Source organism: Oncorhynchus gorbuscha, linkage group LG02 (genome assembly GCF_021184085.1).
Source record: "Oncorhynchus gorbuscha isolate QuinsamMale2020 ecotype Even-year linkage group LG02, OgorEven_v1.0, whole genome shotgun sequence".
NCBI classification, from domain to species: Eukaryota; Metazoa; Chordata; class Actinopteri; order Salmoniformes; family Salmonidae; genus Oncorhynchus; species Oncorhynchus gorbuscha.
The window spans coordinates 59,686,755-59,706,568 of record NC_060174.1 but is presented as its reverse complement, the minus strand read 5'-3'; the positions used below and the strand labels follow the sequence as shown (position 1 = coordinate 59,706,568).

At 42.6% G+C, this 19,814-nt stretch overlaps 1 protein-coding gene and 1 long non-coding RNA gene across 2 annotated transcripts in view; both read left to right on the top strand.

Moving 5' to 3' along the window:
• LOC123993392 (calcium-binding protein 8-like) overlaps nt 1-19,814 on the top strand; it is a 70,968-nt gene that overhangs the window by 32,266 nt on the left and 18,888 nt on the right. The window contains exons 3-5 of the mRNA XM_046295493.1: nt 1,038-1,181; nt 5,127-5,239; nt 14,582-14,732. Coding sequence (XP_046151449.1) covers nt 1,038-1,181; nt 5,127-5,239; nt 14,582-14,732 — 408 coding nt within the window. The remainder of the gene's footprint in view (nt 1-1,037; nt 1,182-5,126; nt 5,240-14,581; nt 14,733-19,814) is intronic.
• Nucleotides 15,941-19,202, top strand: LOC123993398. The gene is made up of 3 exons (XR_006831443.1): nt 15,941-16,056; nt 18,795-18,857; nt 18,967-19,202. It is a non-coding gene; the product is annotated as an uncharacterized LOC123993398 (long non-coding RNA).

Sequence of the window (19,814 nt, the reverse complement as noted above, 5' to 3'; positions counted from 1 at the left end):
CATTGTATCATGTCTGATTGGTTCATATTGATTGTGTGGTGAATGCAGGAATGGAGCTGTGGGTAAATATGTCAGTTATATATCTTTATGTACATATTCTTTATCCCTTTACACCTGTGTGTATAAGGTAGTCGTTTTGGAATTGTTAGGTTAGATTACTTGTTGGTTATTACTGCATTGTCGGAACTAGAAGCACAAGCATTTCGCTACACTCGCATTAACATCTGCTAACCATGTGTATGTGACAAATAAATGTGATTTTATTTTATTTGATTGAATATGTGTGTGTGTGCGTGCATGTTTTTGTACATATGTGCGTACATGCATGGGTGTTTGCCTGTGCATGGGGACACTGAGTGTACAAAACATTAAGGACACCTTCCTAATATTGAGTTGCACCCTTCCCCTTTTGAGTTCAGAACAACCTCAATTTGTCAGGCCATGGACTCTACAAGGTGTTGAAAGCTTTCCATAGGGATGCTGGCCCATGTTGACTCCAATGCTTCCCACAATTGTGTCAAGTTGGTTGGATGTCCTTTGGGTGGAAAATGTTGAGTTTGAAAAACCCAGCCGCGTTGCAGTTCTTGAAGTGGTGCAACTTTGGTTTTAGAGGTGGACGAGACATAATTATTATATTTAAAAAAATATATATATATCCAGTCCATAAACACTCCAAACAGCATAGCCAATATTCGGAGGCATCCGCATGGTCCTAAAGCACACTGTTGCCTCGTTTATTATCACAATCCAATTATAAAACTGGGGGGGAAATGCAATTTTAGAATGTGGGGGGGACATGTCCCCCATCCCCAGTGAAAGTTGCACCCCTGGTTCTTGACACAAACCGGTGTGCCAGGCAGCTCCTCCAATAATCCGTTCAAAGGCACTAGTTTTTTAACCTGTCTCCTCCATTTCACACTGATTGAAGTGGATTTAACAAGTGACATCAATAAGGGATCATAGCTTTGTCTATGTCATGGAAAGGACAGATGTCATACATTTTCTTGTACACTCAATGTATGTGTGTCCCTGTGCAGAGATCCGGCAGGCGTTCCGGGTGCTGGATCGGGATGGGAACGGGTTCATCTCTAAGCAGGAGCTGGGCATGGCTATGAGGTCCCTGGGATACATGCCTAGCGAGGTGGAGCTGGCCATCATCATGCAGAGACTGGACATGGACGGTGAGGCATAAGAATGAAAGACACACACGCACACACACATTGGCCTATACTTTATGTAGGCACACACACTGAAAGTCTTAGTCTGTGATTTCCTAAATGCATTTTTCCAAGGTTAATGAATCAATTACACCTCCAAGTCTTAGCAGTGTGGGAGAGTGGGCTCATGCTGTATGTACACTGTGTCTGTGTTTGCATTCACCCTATATACCAGGTTCTCTGTGTAAACCGCACTGCATTAAACAGCTTTGACAAAATGCTTTGCGGATGACTGTGCGCACACACACACACACACACACACACACACACACACACACACACACACACACACACACACACACACACACACACACACACACACACACACACACACACACACACACACACACACACACACACACACACACACACACACACACACACACACACACACACATAGGGATGGCTCCAGGAATAAGCGACATCAGCATTTGCTTAGGGCCTCCGACTGCTAGGGGGAGTTTAGGAACACAGTTGTGGCCTCAACTTATTGTTGAGAGTTATAATAGTGGAATGCACAAGGTGCAGTTTAGACATTTGGTTGTCCATCTGCAGTTTTTCTCTTGTTATGTCAGTCACCGATAGTCACTCAATTAGCATGTCAGCTAACAATTTTTTAATTGGTAAGTTAATATAGCCAGTTGTCATGGCCGAATACCAACCGGGCACTCAGAGCAGGTGCCCAGGGGTCTTAATATAATAATAATAATAATATATGCCATTTAGCAGACGCTTTTATCCAAAGCGACTTACAGTCATGTGTGCATACATTCTACGTCTTGACCTCCAGGGGTTCCCCATTGATTTTGTCAGTCACTGCCACTCAGATATAATTAACATGGAAAAAGTATTGGCAAAATGTGTAGAATTGCAGGAAATTAGCTGTAAAACTGCTAATTATTCTCTCTGCTCTATGGTATAAAAAAACGGGACCCCAAAAAGCTAAGACCGACCCTGAACACACACACAGGTTGCTCTCTGAAAGGCAAATCTATGTGTGTGTGTATGTGTGTGTGAGTCAAATGACATTTTATTTGTCACATGCGCCAAATAAAACAAGTGTAGACCTTACTGTGAAATGCTTACTTACAAGCCCTTAACCAACGATGCAGTTAAAAATAATGATAAAAGGGTTAAGAAAATATTTACTAAATAAAATGAAGAAAAGTAACACAATAAATAACAACAACAAGGCTATATACAGGGGGCACCGGTACCGAGTCAATATGCAGGGGTACAAGTTAGTCGAGGTAATTGAGGTAATATGTACATGTAGGTAGGGGTAAAGTGTCTATGCATAGATAATGAACAGTGAGTAGCAGCAGCATAAAAAAATGGGGGGTCAATACAAATAGTCATATGATTAGAGTACCAGTCAAAGTTTGGACAAGTAACGCTCAAACTCCATTGACAGCAAAGCTAGGTGATCACGCACCAGCTGGGAGAAAGACGGCCCAGTCTCAGTCTCTCTGAAAATCCCTGCTAATGTTTGGAACATGTCAAATATGCCCCTTGTCCACTCACCGTCCCCACAGTTCCAGTTTGGCTTTGAATGCAGCCACTTTATCTGACAACTTAAAGACATTTGTCATTCTCCCCTGAAGTGACAGATTGAGTTTGTTGAGCAGGTTGAATAAGTCGCACAGGTAAGCAAGTTTTGCAACCCATTCCTCGTCATTGAAATGTGCTGCCAAATCTCTGCAGCTCTAGTAACTCAAACACTCTGGTAAGCGATCTCCCCCAGGATAGCCATCTGACTTCAGTGTATAAGAGAAGGTGTTTGTGCTCTGCGTCCATTTCCTCACAAAGCTGCCCAAACAGATGCGAATTAAGGGTGTGTGCTTTGATGTGATTGCTAACTTTAATAACATCATTAAATATGACGGTAAATTCAGGTGACATTTCTCGGCTAGCCTGCATTTCTCTGTGCATGACACAGTGCTTAGACTCACGTTCAGGCTCAGCCTCTTTAACCCAGTAGTGAAACCAGACAGCCGTCCAGTCATGGCAGCAGCCGTGCATATGCCAACACAGAAGGACCAATCCAATTTTCCTGACATGTAATCATCCAAAGACTTGAAAAGTTCTGCGGCCGCTGTGTTAGTCGGCAGGGACAGCGCACACAACATATCCTCATGCACATCATCCTGAAATATATTTATCACACATAAGCAAGCAGTATTGCCTTGTTGTCGACATCGTTAGATTTGTCAACCTGGATTGCATACCACGGTGACTCGTTAATAAACAAATTAGGAACATTTGAGCAGTCTTGACACAACATTTTGAACAGCAATGAAATGGTTCATTGGATCAGTCTAAAACGTTGCACATACACTGCTGCCATCTAGTGGTTAATATCTGAATTGCATGTGGGGTATAATAATATGTTATGGCCTTTCTCTTAAATTTCATGATGATGGCACACTTTTTAAAAAGTTTGGTGTTTTCTTTGTATTATCTTTTACCAGATCTAATGTGTTATATTCTCCTACATTCTGTTCACATTTCCACAAACTTCAAAGTGTTTCCTTTCAAATGGTACCAAGAAATGCATGTCCTTGCTTGAGGGCCTGAGCTACAAGCAGTTAGATTTGGGCATGTCATTTAAGGAAGATATTGAAAAAAGGGGTCCAATTCTTATGAGGTTTTAAGCCTCTAAACAATTGTGCCTCAACGTCCTCCGCTATTTCATCAATTCGGCTAGTGATGGTGGTAGCCGAAAGAGGAACTTATGATATCTTTTTAGCTGCAGCCTATCCTAAGAGTTCATGGCAAATGTCCTTAGCAGCAGGTAGAATCATCTCCTCGCCAATAGTGAAAGGCTTCTTGGCCTTAGCAATACGGCTAGCCACTAAGTATGATGTTCTCAGTGCAGTTCACGTTTTCTTCGTTTAAAGAATTCAACAGGTTTGTCTTTAAGTGCAGGGTGCTTGGATTCGATATGCCGAAGCAGTTTTGAGGGCTTCATTGCCTCGTTAGATAGCCTATCTACACATACTACACACAGGGGGCTAGGAGCATGTGAGTCACCTGTCGCAATAAAGCCATATTTTAGGTAGGACTCATCATATTTTCTATTGAATGAGGCTTTTTTTAAAGTATCAGGCTCTGCTGTCTCTGCATTATCGACATCGTCGTTGGGCCTTTGATCTCTCTTACCCCTTCCGAAAGAATCTCTCCAGCGACGTTTGTTTGTTCTTATTCATGTCAGCTAACGTAGCTAGCTAGTCCAAAGTTGGCGGGCAACACAGCTCACACAGACCGTGATGAACTCATTACTCAAGTTCAAAATCTGTAAACTGTTGTGGATGTGACAGAGATAATTAGAGTGGTGAGAAAAGGACGGACAGACTGCACCAAGTTCAATGTATTTACTACACAAATAGCCTATAATTGTATTCAATTATTATTTTATTGAACCGATTAAAACGATTTAAAATGAATGTATCCTTTCCGTGCGGCCCGGTAGAGTATGTGCCAGGGGGTTGGGGACCGGTGGTCTACAAGACTGTGTGTGTGTGTGTGTGTCTGTCTGTCTGTCTGTCTGTCTGTCTGTCTGTCTGTCTGTCTGTCTGTCTGTCTGTCTGTCTGTCTGTCTGTCTGTCTGTCTGTCTGTCTGTCTGTCTGTCTGTCTGTCTGTCTGTCTGTCTGTCTGTCTGTCTGTCTGTCTGTCTGTCTGTCTGTCTGTCTGTCTGTCTGTCTGTCTGTCTGTCTGTCTGTCTGTCTGTCTGTCTGTCTGTCTGTCTGTCTGTCTGTCTGTCTGTGTGTGTGTGTGTGTGTGTGTGTGTGTGTGTGTGTGTGTGTGTGTGTGTGTGTGTGTGTGTGTGTGTGTGTGTGTGTGTGTGTGTGTGTGTGTGTGTGTGTGTGTGTGTGTGTGTGTGTGTGTGTGTGTGTCTATCTATATAGGTGATGGCCAGGTGGACTTTGAAGAGTTTGTGACGATACTGGGACCCAAACTTCTGTCGTCTGATACCAGAGAAGGTTTCCGAGGAAGCACCATCGATAACATCTTCTGGCAGGTAGGACCACATAGTCCTCTCTTCTCTTGAATTCACTTATCTTCTATTTTCTCCAGTCAAATCCTCTTCTCTCCTCTTCTCTTCAGTTCTGGTCTCTTGGGCCAAAACTGGTTGAATCAACATTGTTACCACGCAATTTCAACCCAACAATTCAATGTGATGATGTCGAATCAACGTTGAAAACTGATTGGATTTTTTAAAAGTCATCAATGTAAGGATGTCTTTGCCCAGTGGGTTCTCGCCTCTCTTCTCTTCTGTTTTTCTGCTCTTTTCTAAAATCAAATTGTATTTGTCACATGCGCTGAATACAAGCCCTTAACCAACAATGCAGTTTTAAGAAAATAACCCCCCTCCAAAAAAAATTAAGATATAAGAAAAACAAATAATTAATGAGCAGCAGTAAATAACAATAGCGGGCCTATATACATGGGTTACCAGTTCAGAGTCAATGTGTCAATATGCGGGGGCACCGGTGTCGACGTAGTTGAGATAATTATGTACATGCAGGTAGGGTTATTAAAGTGGCTATGCATAGATGATAACAGAGAGTAGCAGCAGCGTGGGGTGGGGGTGGGGGTGGGGGGAAAGTCTGGGTTGCCATTTGATTAGCTGTTCAGGAGTCTTATGGCCTGTGGTAGAAGCTGTTTAGAAGCCTCTTGGACCGAGACTTGGCGCTCCGGCACCGCTTGCCGTGCGGTAGCAGAGAGAACAGTCCTTTCTATTCCTTTCTCTTCTCTTTTCCTGTCCTCATTTGCTCTACCCCCTTTCCTTTCATCCTCTTCTCTTCCTTTCTTGTTTTCCAGTCCTCTCATCTCTTCCCCTCTCCTCTCTCCTTTTTTTCTCCATCATCTCTACCCCTTTTCTCGCTTTTTGATGTCTCCTTTATCTCATTTCCCCAAATCCCCATATCCTCCTCTTCTGTTCCCCTCTCCTCCTTCTGCCCCTACTCTCCTCTTCTCCCTCCCTCTGTGAAGGCTTCTGCAGTCAAGGCACGTGGAGATGCTTGCTCAAAAACCTGTTTTTGATAGATATTAACACACACACAGAGATAGAGACCCTATACCTTTGCCTTTTGTCCCATGGTGATGGGGAAGGGATATTTGGGCCCATGTCTTCAAAGGAAAAAGACATGCCAGGGTGTGTGTGTGCATGTGTGTGTGTGCGTACATCCGTGTGTGCATGTGTACAGGCTTCAAAGTAATTTAGGGGGGGTCTCTGCATCAGAGAAAGGAGAGAGAAAGGAGAGCTTTTGGGCTCCCAGAGAGATGCAGTGGTCTAAGACACTGCATCTCAGTGCAAGAAGCGTCACTGCAGTACCTGGATCGAATCCAGGCTGCATGACATCCGTGGAAGAGAATCATCCGTGTTCCCCTGCATCAGCCATGCAACCATCTCTGAGCCAGGTGCTGGCTGTTGAGACTGAGCCCATGCGATCTACCATTCAGCCAGGCATTTGTTAATCTCAGTGAGCCATCTTCATGTGAGGTCAACTACAGCGCTTTAGAGAATTGTCTCTACATCAAAGCGTGATTGGGAGTCCCATAGGGCAGCGCACAATTGGCCCAGCGTCCTCTGGGTTTGGCCGTGGTAGACCGTCATTGTAAATAAGAATTTGTTCCTAACTGACTTGCCTAGTTAAATAAAGGTTACATTTTCTTCTCTCGTGTATTTTCCAGTCCTCTCCTCTCTTCCCCTTTCCTCTCTCCTTTTTTCTCCATCATCTCTACTCTTTATATTTCTGTTTCTTCTCTTTTTGATCTCTCCTTTTTGTCCCATGATGATGGGGAAAGGGATATTTGGGCCCATGTCTCCAAAGTAAAAAGACACGCCAGGGTGTGTGTGTGTGCATGTATGCGTGCGTAGTGTATTTCAATTTACTTCTGTTCAGCGAAAATATGTGTTTTCGGGGAAAGTAAAACTAAACGACTTTTAGTTCAGTGGTTTTTGCTGCATTATGAAAAGGGTTGAAATAGAGAGAGAAAACAAGGGAAAAGGGAAGACAGAACAACAACTGAGTGACAGGCAGAGAGTAGACACACGGAGAGAAGGGGGAATGGAGAGAAATGTTTTATTAAAGACAGAAAGGGAATAAGAAACAGAAAGGGAATGAAGCATGAAACACACTGAGAATCTCACTGCCGATAGACTGCTGATAGGTACCTATCACAGTGGGAGACCGTTCCTTCTCTTGCTAGAACAAAAGCGGTACCTGTTGATTGCCAACGCGGTAGCGACGAACCTACCGATTTGTACTTGTAAAATCGCAATGCTCGTCAGTGGCCCAACAACTTGACTTTGAGCCAATCAGAGAGCATGATCCCCCACGTGAGGAGTCAACAATAAAAAATTGGGGAAAAAGAAGGCATTTTATCTGTGCATCCACGGATGAGCTCATCACACTTTTATGTAATGTAGGCTAGGGGACGGTAGCTAGCTAAATGCACAGATGCAATGCACGCAACCCTAAATACTTCCTCCAAGCTAGCTAACCACTGTAGCTAGTATTGGCAAGACTGTAACTACTACCAATTGGATATCACGAAATTGAGGAGAAAAAAAGGGGTAAAGTAATAATAAATAAATCTTTTTCTAATTATATAAGGAACTGGAACACGAAAGTATTCAAAAGCCTGAAATTAGGTAGAAATCAACATGGTAGGGATAAGAACACAGCAAACAGAGTACATAGAATGCACAGTATGTGGGTATGTGCAGGTGTATTGTGATGGAAGGTGGGGTGTGTGATTTTGTGTTTGGAAAAGTGTGCAGTTGAGTGAAAAAGGAAAATGGTTGCAAATGACAGAGCCAGCCTGTTTGTGCCTGCGAGCAGTAGTTGTGACAGAGAGAGCTTTCAATTCTGTGCAGATATATGATATATTTTAAAATATGTTTATTTATTGTCTTATCATGATGGAACAGCCCCCAACCCTATACCCTAGACACCCACCTGACCGACCCACATACTAAGGAGAAGTCCTTATCTGTTTAATAGGCTTACTGCAAGTAGCCTATATAATACACAGCCAAGAAAGATAAGCGCGTTCAGAGACCTACTAACGCAGCACTGCCCCCTCAAGAGTCTGAGCCTGCCTGGCAGGGTTGGTTCCACAAAGCCAAAGCCTCCAAGGAATTTTTCAAATCTGCTAATGAGAACCTTGATGACCTTGTACCTAGCTGGTGGGGATTCCGGGGATGCCCCCATCCCCACCCATGGGTTACTGCAACACTAGCTGCAGTAACCCATGGGGAGGGGGGTCACACTCGGACAATCAGAGAGGGGGAAAATTATTGTGGCCCTGGTGGCACAAAATAATCAAATGGTCTGACTGCACAGAGATGCTTTGAGAAATAGTCACAACGGGGGATCAGTGTGTGTGTGTTTCAGGGTAGGGGGGGTGTATCTGAGCTCCATCACTTCAGACTTGACGTTGGATAATCAAATCTCCCCATTCTTGCACAATTTTGCATGCCTTCTCAAACAGCTACAACTGTATATGCATTGGCACATCAAGTCTTCTCTTCAGCTGGCCTCAGGGATGGAACATCTGAGATTTGTGGTTGTTTGTGGAGGAACGGTTGGGAGTGTGTGTGTGTGTGTGTGTGTGTGTGTGTGTGTGTGTGTGTGTGTGTGTGTGTGTGTGTGTGTGTGTGTGTGTGTGTGTGTGTGTGTGTGTGTGTGTGTGTGTGTGTGTGTGTGTGTGTGTGTGTGTGTGTGTGTGTGTGTGTGTGTGTGTGTGTGTGTGTGTGTGTGTGTGTGTGTATATGTGTGTGTGTGTGTGTGTGTCCCACATCTGTTGCTATGGGGTAATGATGTTACGGACAATACCGGATGAATCTTAATAATTGTTTGACAAAATAATAATCGCTTGGCAAAAATGTAATTGTTTAGTTTAGTTTAGTTTAGTTTAGTTTATTTTATTTTTACAGGGACAGTGCACATTAATCAACATTTCAGTAAAAGTGCCGGTTTTAGCCAGCCGGCTAATTTTCAACCGCAGTCCCTGGGCAGGTTATTAAAAACAATTACAATATAGACAATAGCACCACAGAACAAGCAAGACATAGCAACATAGGACAAGCAAGACATAGCATACAGACAGAGCAACATAGAACAAAAAGCAGCAAAACAAAATTCATAAAAGCAACAAAGTGTTTCCACACCTCACAAGCTACAGACAACAGACAACATGGAAAGCGGCAACACACAGCTAGGGACCATGTTCACAAATCTGATTGACCTTTAGCCAGGTCTTCAAGCATTTTGTGAAAGTGTGATATGTGGTGCAGTTATGTGTGTCTGATGGCAGTGTATTCCAGACATGGGAAGCTCTCACAGAGAATGCAGATTTACTAAAGGTGCTTTTCCTTAGGGGAACTATACAGTCACCTCTCATGGCAGACCTTGTGGATCTGCTGCCATATGTCTGGGTTTTCTGTTTAACAAAAATATTGAATGGAGGGGGAGCCAGGCCATTTAGGATCTTGAATACAAGACATGCAATCTTTAGACATATAGCCAGGATTGGGCTTCAGTATGTTAAGTGGGGAGTATCTAGTTTTGCTACCACCACTGAGGTATATCATTATTTTTTTGGGGGGGGGCACACGGGGAGTGTGGTTGGAGACCTGAGGCAACTCCCCGTGCTTACCTTGGCGAGCATGTGACTGGTCCAGGCCTCATGCTATGGGGTGATGTGCACTGTGTCTCGGTTGAGCAGTGCCAGCGTCCTGCATTTGCCGGGTGGAAGTGGGCATCCAGCCAGAACGGGTTGTGCCAGCTCTGCATTCGAGACAGTGCGCCTCCACGGCCCAGTGTATCCGGTGCCTCGGCCAAGGAAGAAGCCTCCTGTATGTCTCCCCAGCCTGGTGAGTCCAATGCCTGCTCCCAGAGCCAGGCCTCCTGTGTGTCTCTCCACTCCAGAGATGTCCTCCGGCCCGGAGCCTCCGGAGACGGCCACCATCAGACGAGCGTTACAAGTCCACACATCTGTAAAATACTTATCAAAAAACAATATTGACTTGTCGATCCAGGGACAACAGGAATGTCAACCACTTGGAGAAATCAGGACAAGTCTTGTAAAAGGTTAAAAATAGCCCTGTAAGACACCTGCCTGGTAGACACCATTCTAAATCAAATAAAATTGTATTTGTCACACACATTTCGCAGAAGTTATTGCGGGTGTAGCGAAATGCTTCTGTTTCTAGCTTCAACAGTGCTGTAATATCTAACAATTCACAACAATACACACACCAATACACGCACCTAAAAGCAAAATAATGGAATTAAGGAATGTATAAATATTAGGATGAACAATGTCGGAGTGGCATAGACTAAAATACAGTAGAATATAATACAGTATCAAATCATTTTTTGTCACATACACATGGTTAGCAGATGTTAATGCGAGTGTAGCAAAATGCTTGTGCTTCTAGTTCCGACAATGCAGTAATAACCAACGAGTAATCTAACCTAACAATTCCACAACTACTACCTTATATACACAAGTGTAAAGGGATAAAGAATATGTACATAAAGATATATGAATGAGTGATGGTACAGAACGGCATAGGCAAGATGCAGTAGATGGTATCGAGTACAGTATATACATATGAGATGAGTAATGTAGGGTATGTAAACAAAGTGGCATAGTTTAAAGTGGCTAGTGATACATGTATTACATAAAGATGGCAAGATGCAGTAGATGATATAGAGTACAGTATATACATATACATATGAGATGAGTAATGTCAGGTATGTAAACATTATATTAAGTGGCATTGTTTAAAGTGGCTAGTGATACATTTTTACATCAATTCCCATCAGTATATACATTTGAGATGAGTAAAGCAAAAGTAAGCTAATATTATTAAAGTGACTAGTGTTCCATTATTAAAGTTACCAGTGGTTTTAAGTTTATGTATATGAGGCAGCAGCCTCTAAGGTTATGTAACCAGGTGGAAGCCGTCTAGTGATGGCTATTTAACAGTCTGATGGCCTTGAGATAAAAGCTGTTTCTCGGTCCCAGCTTTGATGCACCGGTACTGACCTTGCCTTCTGGATGATAGCAGGGTGAACAGGTAGTGGCTCGGGTGGTTGTTGTCCTTGATTACCTTTTTGACCTTCCTGTGACATCGGGTCCTGGAGGGCAGGTAGACAGCGCCACCCTCTGGAGAGCACTGCGATTGCCGGCGGTGCAGATTCCTTACCAGGCGGTGATACTGCCCGACAGGATACTCTCAATTGTACATCTGTAAAGGTTTGAGGGTTTTAGGTGCCAAGCCAAATTTCTTCAGCCTCCTGAGGTTGAAGAGGTGTTTTTGTGCCTTCTTCTCAACACTCTCTGTGTCTAAATGCTCCCTCTCTCTCTCTTTGTTCTGTCTTTTAGAAGCCAGCGGACAGCAAGTCAAACGCCTAAATGACTGTGATTGATGTGTCTATACACCCTGTCTGTCATCTAGCTCTGTTGACAAGCATACACGCACGCAAGCATGCACACACAAAAACACACACACACACATACATTCACATTCCTTCACACTCTTCACATACACTACTGCTACTCTTTGTTTATTATCTATGCATAGTCACATTACCCCTACCTACATATTACCACAGTAATCTTGACTACCCCGTACCCCTGCACATTGACTCGGTACTGGTACCAATTGTATGTACCATCATTATTGTTCGTATGTAAGCATTTCACGTTAAGATCTACACCTGTTGTATTTGGCGCATGTGACAAATAAAATGTGATTTGAAACAACACACTAACACTGTAAATCAGCCCTAATGAGACAAGCTTTTAGAATCACAAACGTGTGTGTGTGTGTGTGTGTGCGTGTGTGTGTGTGTGCGTGTGTGTGTGTGTGTGTGTGTGTGTGTGTGTGTGTGTGTGTGTGTGTGTGTGTGTGTGTGAGTGAGTGAGTGAGTGAGTGAGTGAGTGAGTGAGTGAGTGAGTGAGTGAGTGAGTGAGTGAGTGAGTGAGTGCGTGCGTGCGTGCGTGCGTGCGTCCGTGCGTGTGTGTGTGTGTGTGTGAGCGTGTGTGTGTGATAAGATCAAGCAGTCTTGCTGCATTATTGCAGAATGCTCTGCAATGGAGTCTCCATTCTGCTATTATACCACTGGCAGGGCTGTGATATTGTAAGTGGAGGAGATATCTAATGGATTGTGCCTGCGTCCCAAATGGCACCCTATTCACTACTGCACTACTTTTGACCAGAGCTCTGCACTATATAAGGAATAGTATGCCATTTGGGCTGCAGCCTGTGTGTGTTGTGATAACAGCAGAGGGACGGAAGGGATATTGAATAGTGTGATTAGAGTGTTATTACAGTATTACTGGCTCTTATTGTCCTATTGTACTGTCTAATGGCCCACAACAATGTCACACAATTCCATTAGTAACTATTTATCTATTTAATTTTCTTTATCACATAGTTTATTTTTAATCGGTCAACAAAATAGAATAGACACAACCCATTAATGAATTGATCAATCAATCAGTCACATTTTACATTGCAACAACTGAAAACTGACCTGGACTTAAGCCTCTCCAAAAAGCAAACCTAGGGCAACAGTAACAAGGAAAACCCACCTAGGTAGAGAGGCACCTAGAAGGAGAGAGAGGCCGACTTCAGAATGGGAGCATTAAAGTTATGAAACATTAAAGGTATCCTTTTTAGATAAAACTATACTAAATACTTGTCACCAAATAATGTCACCAAATATTTGATTTAAGCACACTATTTTGCAATGAAAGTCTACAGTAGCCTCAGCAGCACTCTGTAGGGTAGCACCATGGTGTAGCCGGAGGACAGCTTGCTTCTGTCCTCTTCTGGGTACATTGACTTCAATACACAACCTAGGAGGATCATGGTTCTCACCCTCTTCCATAGACTTGCGCAGTAATTATGACAACTTCCAGTGGGGGTCCTCCAACCTATCAGAGCTCTTGCAGCATGAACTGACGTGTTGCCCACCAAATCAAAGGATCAGAGAATGAATCTAGTACCGAAAGCATAAGCTACAGCTAGCTAGCACTGCAGTGCATAAAATGTGTTGAGTAGTTGATTCAAAGAGAGAGCAAGACAATTAAGAAGAAGCGAGAGGGCGAGTGAGGGCTAATTTTCGTTAGCTATATTTCGTAGTATATATTTCTTTCACTTTCACTTAGTATTAAATGCAGCTCACTAGTTTGGCCTACTCAAACACCCGGCTCAAACAGAGAGGGATGCTATGTTAGTTGATGCTATGATAGATGCTATGCTATGTTGATAAACATACCTGAATTTGTCCAATAGAAACTCTTGTTTGCAACTGTTGAACTAAGGATTAAACCCTATATCAGCTAGCTGCAGGCAAGAGTATGCAATGTGGCATTGAATGTGTAACTGTCTCTCATCCTGATTACAAAAAATGCACCTAAGTTGTAAACTTTCGTTCATAGGCTAGGTTGTAGCAGGGAGTAACATGTATCATGTAGTAGCCTAAACCTATCGAACCTATTGAGCTGGGTGAATGGAATATGAATGACACTCATCCAATATGGTGTAATAGAAATAAGGCCATGTTCATCAAGAAAATTATCATCCTCCGTCATCTTAAACAGCAGCGTCTGCCACTGCAGTACAGGTATACCTCTAGGCCATCCGTCACTCCACATGCATATTTTCTCCTCTCTTCTCCTTTGGGTCATTCTTACCACAGTGGAAGGGGAACAACAGAGTTCTCTCTCTCTCCCTCCCTCTCTCTCCCTTTTTTTTTTTTTCTCTCTCTCTCTCTCTCTCTCTCTCTCTCTCTCTCTCTCTCTCTCTGTATTTGCTGTGTCAAACTGAGTGAATAGATTGTGTTTCACAAGGTAATAGGCATGCAATTGTGAATTGGGGAGAGGGAGGCAAGGACAGGAGGGGAGTTTAAAGCTGCCAAAAATGAAATGAATGAAAAATTGAAAACGTCTGACACACACACACACACACACACACACACACACACACACACACACACACACACACACACACACACACACACACACACACACACACACACACACACACACACACACACACACACACACACACACACACAAATGAGAGTAAAAAATTATATAATATGACCTTGGAATGTATCTGCATAGTACTGTCATTTTGTGTACATATATCTTCAACTCTTCAACTCTTACAGTGTGTGTGTGTGTGTGTGTGTGTGTGTGTGTGTGTGTGTGTGTGTGTGTGTGTGTGTGTGTGTGTGTGTGTGTGTGTGTGTGTGTGTGTGTGTGTGTGTGTGTGTGTGTGTGTGTGTGTGTGTGTGTGTGTGTGTGTGTGTGTGTCTTTCCCCTGCAGTTTGACATGCAGCAGATGTCTCTTGATGAGCTGAAGCAGATTCTGTTCCATGCGTTCCAAGACCACCTGACAATGAAGGATATCGAGAACATCATCATCAACGAAGAGGAGAGCCTCAATGAGACAGGGAACTGCCCGGAGTACGAGGGAGGTGAGGGGGGGGGCAGAGAGGGCGAGAGCTGAGAGAGGGAGGAGAGAGAGAGTGAAAGAGGGGCATAAATCTGAAATGAAAGGGAACTGCCAGACAGTCTGAAGTAGGAGAGAGTGGAGGGAGTGGAGGGGAGTAAAATAGAGAGAGAGAGAGATTTCCCCTACCACATAGAAGAAGGATTTCAGAATATCCAGTTAGAGATACTACATTTTCAGTCTCTGGGCTCGGTGATCTCAACGTCAGGACTGAGGTCAGGTGGACTATCTAGAATCAGAAGGAAACACCTATCTATTTGGAAAGGCATCTCTCTACAATTGAACAAATCCCCATTCACAGAAAGAGTTATGAAAGTGTGGTTAACAAAAGTAGGAGGGAGATATTTCAGCTCTGCAACGGTCTCAGTATATACTGTATAGTGTTAATGGTAGTACAAGGGGTGACTTATTGGGCCGATTCACATACAGCTCTGTGCTAGGTAGACAGTGTGGTGGACTACTCCATAACCGATATTCCACCTCAACATAAGAATGCATTTACAGTCATGCCACAACTTGCCCTGTCGGATCACTTCCAGATCACATTTAACCTTTAAGAACTACGGAGTCAACCAAAATCCCAAATCAGAAACCATATCTATTCAATCTCCCTCCCATTTACAAATGGAAAAAGACCAGTGACAGATCATTTGAGGCAACATTAAACAACGGTGAAATTGATCACTTTCTGAACCGCTTTCAGTACATCAAATTGAGTTATTGTAAAAGAAGACATTCATTTGGCAACGTGAATAAAATGAAATATTTGACCAACTTGCAACACAATTATGTCTTTAATTGAACAAATGTAAAAAAACAACAACATTTAATTGAACAAATGCCTTTTTGAACATGTGAACTTTTATGTGCCGTAATTACAAACGTGTATTTAATCTGTATTTATAAATCAAATGTGAACTCACGAATCTGTTTCGAAACAGAGAAATACAGAATCGTAACCTACCCATGATTGTTTGAGATAATGAGGGGCTGGGACATTCACGAGAAATCCATTCTGTCATGCAAGGCTTCTCTGTCAAATGGCACATTCTGCTCTCTGCTACCACGAATATTTGAAAGATCCTTTGGATTTACGAATGTTTTCATCATGGACAACATGCAAAGTGTAGCTACAGCTTTCAATAACAGTGTTGTCCTGAATACAGCTGCTGTTATCGACACAGCTCTGTCATCTGTGGCAAAAGCAGTCTGGACTGGTTGAAGCCGATTGGGAAGGATTATTTTGGGAGTGTTTCAGTCAGCTGTGAATCATCATAATCCATACACAGGTAAGAGTCTATAGTTAAAATGCTAAAATAGCTACATGTGTTTATACGTTTTGTCTCAACTATATCAAAAAGTGGTTTCATTGCTGGCTATTGTTAGCTATATACAGTGCATTCGGAATGCATTCAGACCCCTTCCCTTTTTCCACATTTTGTTGACATACCCATGTCCATAAAAAAATCTACATATCCCATAATACCCCATAATGACAAAGTGAAAACAGGTTTTTAATTTTTGTTGTGCTCATTTAAAAATAAAAACAAAAATATATAATTTACATAAGCATTCAGACCCTTTTCAAAATTGAGCTCAGGTGCATCCTGTTTCCATTGATCATCCCTGAGATGTTTCTACAATTTGATTGCAGTTCACCTGTAGTAAATGTATTTGATTGGACATGATTTGGTAAGATACACACATCTATATAATGTCCCAGAGTTGACAGTGCATGTCAGAGCAAAAACCAAGCCATGAGGTCGAAGAAATTGTCTGTAGAGCTCCGAGACACAGATCTGGAGAAGGGTACAAAAACATTTCTGCAGCATTGAAGGTCCCCAAGAACACAGTGGCATCCATCATTCTTAAATGGAAGAAGTTTGGAACCACCAAGACTCTTCCTAGAGCTGGCCGCCCAGCCGAACTGAATAATCGGGGGAGAAGGGCCTTGGTCAGGGTGGTGACCAAGAACCTGATGGTCACTCTGACAGAGCTGCAGAGTTCCTCTGTGGAGATGGGAGCAGGACAACCATCAGCAGCACTCCACCAATTAGGCCTTTATGGTAGAGTGGCAAGACGGAGGCCACTACTCAGTAAAAGGCACATGACAGCCCGCTTGGAGTTTGCCAGAAAGCACCTAAAGGACTCTCAGATCAATAGAAACAAGATTCTCTGGTCTGATGAAACCAAGATTGAACTCTTTAGCCTGAATGCCAAATGTAACGTATGGAGGACACATGGCACCATCCCTATGGTGAAGCATTTTGGTATCAGCATCATGCTGTGGGTGATGTTTTTCAGCAGCAGGGACTGGGAGACTAGTCAAGGTCGAAGGAAAGATGAACAGAGCAAAGTACAGAGAGGACCTTGATGAAAACTTGCTCCAGAGTGCTCAGGACCTCAGACTGGGGTGAAGGTTAAACTTCCAACAGGACAACGACCCTAAGCACACAGCCAAGACAACACAAGAGTGGCTTTGGGGGAACTCTCTGAATGTCCTTCATGGCAGCGATGCTCCCAAAACCACCTGACAGAGCTTGAGAGGACCTGCAGAGAAGAATGGGAGAAACTCCCTAAATACAGGTATGCCAAGCTTGTGGTGTCATACCCAAGAAGACCCAAGGCTCTAATTGCTGCCAAAGGTGCTTCAACAAAGTACTACGTAAAGTCTCTGAATACTTATGTATGTGATATTTACGTATTTTCAACTATTTCTAAAAACCTGTTTTTGATTCATCATTATGGGGTATTGTGTGTAGAGGGGAAAAAACGATTTAATCAATTTTAGAATAAGCCTGTAACATAAAAAATGTGGAAAAAGTCAAAGGGTCTGAATACATTCTGAATGCACTGTAGCTAGCTAGCTAGCTAGACAGTTGCATACTGTGCTTAATGTTGATTGCTGATGTGCTAATCCATGCCATGGAAATAGCTACTGTATCGATTAGCAAGCTAATCAAACTCCATGTTACATGGAGCTCTCAAGTGGCGCAGCGGTCTCAGGCACTGCATCTCAGTGCTTGAGGCGTCACTACAGACACGCTGGTTTGAATCCAGACGAGTCCCAGTTGTGCCGCACAACTGGCACAACGTTGTCTGGGTTTGGCTGGTGTAGGCCTTCAATTGTAAATAAGAATTTGTTCTTAACTGACTTGCCTAGTTAAATCATTTTTTAAAAATGTGATTGGGACAATGAAGTGATAGCTAGCCAAATAGCTAGATATTGGATTATAGATTTTGAGGTTGTTTTTTTTGCATGTTTTTTGCATGCAGCTGGATAGCTAGATGAATACCATTTACATGTAGCCAGCTGGTAATTATGATGCTAAATGTTTTCTAAATCTAGCTAGTTATCTTCAATCTTGTAGTTTTTGCATTACCATTGTTGGGCTGGAAGCAGGTTGAATGTATTTTAGTACAGCTGTAGCAGTCAACAGGCAATAACAATTCATTGCTTGCACCTCTGTCACTCGGTCAAGTCATGCCATTGTTGTGAATGTTCTCAAGCCCCCTTATGTCGGCGGCACCATAGTGGTGCCCTACAAATGATGATAAGTCATTCTGGACGGAGGCTAACTACTGTTTCGGCTAAATTACACTATATTGCCTGGAGATACGATGACATTGCTAAAGTAGTCAAACATTTAGTACGGAAAAACTTTGCCAGCATTATCGTCAAATGGATTTTGACAACATTGCCATCTTTCTATTCGTCAGAAATAGCTAGCAATGCTAACATTAGCTAGCTAAAATCTGGTGGCCTCCCATCAAAATGATGACAAAAGGTTCTTACTAATGATTTACCTCCTTATGAATGTCATTGTATTTCCAAGCCACTGTAATGCACTTTTGATTAAATCTAACGATGCATTGAGTAGAATTGACGATGCATTGAGTAGAATGCTCAGTCGGAGATCAGTTCGAAACAAACATTCAAAACAATATTGTGACAAAACATGCAACCTATGAAAAGGATACTAATGAATTCATGTTTTAACATATTTTTCTGGAACTTGTCTTTCAGCATAAACCTGCTCTCTGCCACCAGTACAAGGAGATTATCGAGGGGGAACAAGCAATGCTTCAGGTATTTTGTCTTTGTACTTATTTCTTGATCTTGGGGGTCAATAAATGTTATTGCTGGTATGCAAAAGTTTAATGTCTTGTCTATTTGTGTCTGCTTTCCTCCTTTACAGTTTGAATTGTCTGGAGCCTGGTGTTGTTGTGACCAAGGAGCTTCCACTCAGATGGAACCAGTGCAATGTTGACTTCCTTCCAGAGATGTGAAAGCATCCCTGGGACTGGACACAACACGGCAAACATATATTTTTGAGAAGATCAGGACTTTTGCAGTGAGAAGGCCATGGATATTACATGCCCTGCTCCAAAGGGCAGGACAGAAATATGCTCTCAGGCTAGATTCCTTTGTTCATATCATATCACTGAAAGGATCTTATGATATATGCCTATGTCTAGATAGTATTTTTCCTAATTGTAGGCTAATACCTTTAGCACTTGAAGTTAATAAAGTATTTTAATGTTGAAATATTTTTTGTTTTTTTTAAGAAAGACTTCACTGCTTCAGCACATGGCCACATTCACATTTCAATATGAATACTTTAAGAGATGTTTGGGTCTAAGGCTTTAGAGGGTTTGAATGATGCTAAATGGGTGGAAACAAAGAGCAGCATCGTAGCTGTTCAATGTTAAAGGGTATCTTTATTATACAACAATAGGCCATTTAATACTGTTAATGATTTGCCTAATGGGGGAACTTGGTGAGATAATGTTCAGAGAATCTATTTAGGTCATTTGGTAAAATTATTCCTTTTCTATATGTTTCCCAAGTATTAGGTTCCAATTTTGAGTAAATAACTCACAGACACTAGCGAAGCTTAACCAAGTTGAATTCTTCTATACATTACCCTCTCTTCCTCAGTGATATTGTTAGTTTCCAAGATCTCCACCTGTCTCCAATTATCAATGCCTGCCTCATGTAATCGCTTCCCTGCACTCAACACATTCCAAGCTTAGTTACACACAC